The 5,000-nt window shown below is 37.0% G+C and overlaps 1 protein-coding gene across 1 annotated transcript in view; it reads left to right on the top strand.

Annotated features, from left to right (window-relative positions):
- The window catches only part of LOC113808963 (SH3 domain-binding protein 5 homolog), a 12,916-nt gene extending 7,982 nt beyond the window's left edge, over positions 1-4,934 (top strand). The window contains exons 6-7 of the mRNA XM_027360446.2: positions 487-645; positions 1,898-4,934. Of these exons, the coding sequence (XP_027216247.2) occupies positions 487-645; positions 1,898-2,710 (972 nt within the window). The 3' untranslated portion in view covers positions 2,711-4,934. The remainder of the gene's footprint in view (positions 1-486; positions 646-1,897) is intronic.
- Positions 4,935-5,000: the final 66 nt, after the last annotated feature.

Raw genomic sequence — 5,000 nt, 5'->3', positions numbered from 1 at the left:
TTATTTTTTCTTAATTTTCAATTTTCTTTAATGCAACCTGCGCCACCAGTCATAGCGGCCAGGAATATAGTGCATAACATGGAAATGGCGTCCTCCCTGGAACCAGTGCTCTTCTAGTCACAGCTTATGCACGTTACATTCCACATTTATTTATTGATGGAAATAATGCTAAAGCCCCCTTTGTAATGCCAAATGAGTCAAATCACACTCTAAGAGGTTTGTGCACTCTTGGCGAGTCTTTTCCGTCATCCTAGCCTTTCCTCATGACGGCAAGTTTTTGTCAGCCAGCCCACAGCCATTTTGCCCAATGACGGCATGTTCACATCACCAGGCCCTCGACCTAGATTTTTCCATGAAAGGACTGTAATGTCATCCGGATTGTAGGGGTGAATGCATAGGGAGTCAAAATTATCAAGTGACTTGCAGCAGCAACTAGCAGACTTATTTGTTCCAGTTAAATATTAAAGCCATTTTTGTTATTCACAGATATCAGAGGAAATTCATGAGCAGAGAAGATGTCGACTCCCAAGAGAGCCAGGCGTTGGTGCTGAGATCACACCTCCAGAACCAGACGACAATCAGACCTTTGACCACAGTGCCAAAACATTTACGCCACTCGAAGAAATCACTGCACAGGAGGAAAAGGTACCATCCCTTTCTCTGTAAGATTTGGAAGCATTTTGACGTAAGGTGCAATGAAAATGAGAGGGAGAGAGGGTAATTAAGATGGAAAAAGAATGCATGAAAATGTAAACTACTAGAATATTATGCATCGGACACAATTTCAACTCTTCATTTACTTTTGTGTGAATGGACTCTATTTGGCATTGTTTCATCTAGTGCTAGATTGCATGTGGTATGTGTAAAAGAAGGTGCTAAGAACTTTGATCATTTAGATATACTTTGTATTTAAGATACAATTTCAATTTTGTTAGGTTAAGCCACTGGATCCTAGTGCTTATCTGCCTGTACATGGCCCAAAATCCAGGCAGTAGGCTTACTTGTTTGGCAACTTTCATGGATGTGTTGCTTGAAGTCCTGACCCACATGAACACTCATGTACAGTGTCAAGATGCCTTGCCTTCCTTTTGCAATGTTGTTATCACATCTGCACAAGTGTTTTTTTCTTTTTTTATTATTTTCAATGTCTGTATTTGTTATTTGATATGCTTTTTTCAGATGGTAATAGACTGTTTTCCTTGAACAGCCTCCATATCATCTCAAGGTAGCCTGTAACTCAATGCAGTAGTAATAACAAGTAACAGTTTGTTTTTTGAGACCTTTAAAAAAATTTAATGATATCAGTTTTTGTACTACACCCTCTGTTGACAATCACAGTGGGAAGAGCATGGAAATAGTTCCCTGCAGTTAGCATTCTTGTAGACTTGGCTCATGGATGGTACATGCCATACCTGTTTACCAATAGGAATTATGCAAGAGCCCCTTCCTAAATGCCCAGTAAGTCTTAATCACCCTCCAGGAGCATTGTATACTAATAGCAAGTAATTTCTGTTACCCATGTCTTCAGCCAAAACTCTCATGACAGCATGTTCCTGTTACCCTGGCTCTTAGCTAAATTTTTTCATGATGGTATATTCACTTCACCCGGTCCTCAAGCTAAATATTTTTCTGACGTGATAGTCCCGTCACCCGCATCCAAGGGGTTAAGATTAAGATCATGGAAATTGTAGTAGCTACCAGCAGAGGTGTCCTTGCAGATCAGATAAACATTATTTTTCTATTGTTGGATGAAATATTCTGTGCAAGGCTCTTCATTGTATTTTTAAAAGATGAAAAGGCCTTGATAGATCAGTAGTAGATATGAAATAAAGTTTATGTATCTATGTTCATTGTGTGTGTATTATATCAATTTTAATTTTCTCTTTTATTTTGACAGTACTGGGAGAGCTTACGTGAAAAGTTGGAAAAACTTAAAGTTGACAATGGTGAGCAAGCTGCATCAGCCGAGGACGAAGCATCTGACTCTGAGTGCTTCGATGGACGAGAAAGAACAGTAACAGGAAGTAGTTGCACCTCAAACCCTGAATTAGAAAGAGGTCTTCCTATGGAAAGAGTTGTGAGCGGGGAGAGCAGTGCAGCGTCAGAGAGTGATGAAGCTCAGAGTCCTACTGAAGGGAAGGATTTGTGCCTTGAAGAAATAATAATTCTAGACACAACGGAAGACCCCGAACTTAAGCTTGGCAGTGACAAGGAATGTGTTGGCAGCCAGGCAGATGCAGAAATCAAAGGTGAAGAGGAACCAATGACATCTCGAAAATCTCCTGTCGGTGGTGATGCTATTATGATAATCTCTCTAGACGGCTCTTGTGATGAAAGTAATGCAAATAGATCTCCAAGAGAGGAAAGGACTACAGGTATGGCTCCAACAGATGGTTACTCTAATGACAAGGGAAGTGATATGATTTACAGTGATAATGGAATTGGTAATGAATTAGTACAAGAAGGCTTTAAGGAAAACATGAACACCACATCTCTGCTCAGTGGATATATTAGTGAAGATATTGCAAGTAACAAGAATGGTAAAGATGATCTTGAGGATACCGAGGTTGAAGAGATAATTCTCGAGTTGGATGATGAATCAGAAGAAGAGGAGACCAGAGAGTGTAATTCAGCCAGCCCGCCACCCACTATGTGCCAACCAATCAAGGGTCTAAGTATTATACCTGAAGGAATCGAAAGCCATGAATGAGTGATGCTGCAATAACATGTTTAAAATTACACACACATAATATATATATATTTTTTCATAATGAGAGTGATGTGTTCAAATTTATATAATGATATATATATACTTTATATATATAAATAGTCTGACAAGTATGGGGTCTTTGGTAAGATGATGCCAATAATGTTTTTAGTAAACTACATAATTGTTGAGTGCAACTGTGATCAGACAGTGTTAAGTAAATTATTGCCATCAGCAGTTTATAGTTGTTCATCTTTATAAGGTGAATTTGAATTTGAATGTAACTACCTTTGCATATATTTATTGAATTGAATTAATTAGTTTCAGTAAGGGATTTTAGAGTTCTTAAGGTCGAGAGTTCATTCAAATGTCACACCTCTCTCCAAAGTCGAGCTATATGGTCCATGTCATACGAAAAGGACTTAGCATTCAGGTGACTTCCAAACCTTTTTTTTTTTTCTTTACTTTTCTTTTCTTTTGCCTTTTCTTTTGGTAATGATGCTGATTGGCCTCCTGAAGATTTGGGGAATGCATTCAGGTGTACTTTCGTCTGGTTAGTTCAAGATACGGGAAATCTCATGGATTACTCACTCTGCCGTGTATCTTTTACTTCAAGTTTTAGGTATGACTGGGGGTTCCTACAATAAGCACTGTAATTTTTCAAATGACATAATCAAAAAGCTTTTAAATGAATATAGTTGTTCCTAGTGCAGTTATAAAAAGTTGGTTACAGTATTGTTTGGAAGACTGAAAGATATATTTTTTTAAAAAGAGATGGTTTTAATAGCTAAAGCTTGATATGTTAAGGATATCTGCAGATTTTTAAAGAATAATGTCACATTGACCAGTATCTTTGGCATTGCTGTAACTTATGTGATAGTTGTTTGAGAGGAAAATGTGTGTGTCTGACTGCACGTGTGTGTGTTTGTGTGTATGTACACGTTTGCTTGCTGGGGTACATGTGCTTTCCAGGGTTTAGGTGTCTGTATCCACATATAGTTACTTGAATATACAGTTATCCTCCCAAATAAGGAGTTGAACCCAGTCAGTCTAGGTAATATCAAGGGAAGGAGGATACTTGTGTACATGAGTGCAATATTGCATCATTCCATCTTAAACAGTCATGTTGGATGCACGCTCTTGATTGTATGTTTGAGTGTGTATGGTTTTCATTTCCCGTCTCTGTGTGTTTCTCTTTGCCAGTGTTAATTGTCCTTACTACAGTTGTGCATATTTGCTTATACAAAAATAGTTGCACATTATGCTTCCATGAATAAAGAAGCATGCTTCGTAAGTAATTACATAACATATAATTTTTTCTCATCATTTTCTTCTCTTTCATGAACTTATCACATAAAAACTAAAAGGTATATCTTGTTACTCAGTGTTCTCGGAACAGAGAACTTACAACTCCATAATGATCACAATGAAAGTGTGCCTTGCATTATTCATTGTTATTGTTGCTACTAAAGTTTAATGAATGGTATTGAGAATGAAATAATTGTAGAATGGAAGCTTATCTCCTCTTATTTTTGCAGCTGTAGTGTGTATGCTAGGGTATTGTTAGACTGTTACTATTGCTCTGGGTGCAATATGATGTTATGGGTAGAGGTAAAACATTCATTGTTAAGATTTTAGAAAGAGGAAAAGTCTGTGTGCATGCGTGTATGTGTTATACAGCGCGCACACAAAAAAAGAAAAAACAACATTTAACCAATTCCAGACAATGAGAATTGTGCCTTGTGCAGATGCTGTATCACTCACTAGGTTCAATCTTTTCTCTATTTCTCCACAGTGTTTTCACTTTCCTTTTTCCCTACATTTAGTTTACTGATACTGCTTGTGGTGAATATTGTGCTAAGGAGGTTGTATTTCATTTTAGTATAATTGATTTAGATTGTAAGAGAGGAAACTGGTTAGAGATTATCTCAGAAATGAGGGATAGGTTGTGGAAAGGTTACAAAGACTTTTCAACAGTTTGCAAATGTTCAGATCAAAAGATCATAATAGGAATATAGAGAGATAGGAAGGTTAGATGAATATATTGTGTACTTGATTTTTTTCTTTCTTTTCCACTTAATGAAATCATGTGGAACACCCAGTATAAGACTGGTAGTATTTACAGCCTCGCTTAGTATTGTTACGCAATATTATACACTGTCGCCAAGCAGATTGGGAGATTGTTTGCCATAGATAGATACTTAATGGTAATGAAATTATATATTTTGTCTTTGTTTTATACTTCCTCATTTTCTTAATATGACATGATTTAGTCTTGTCATTTTGATATTTT

Source organism: Penaeus vannamei, chromosome 12, assembly GCF_042767895.1.
Source record: "Penaeus vannamei isolate JL-2024 chromosome 12, ASM4276789v1, whole genome shotgun sequence".
Taxonomy (NCBI): Eukaryota; Metazoa; Arthropoda; class Malacostraca; order Decapoda; family Penaeidae; genus Penaeus; species Penaeus vannamei.
The sequence above is the reverse complement of the archived record's forward strand: the minus strand, read 5'-3'. Positions and strand labels throughout refer to the sequence as shown.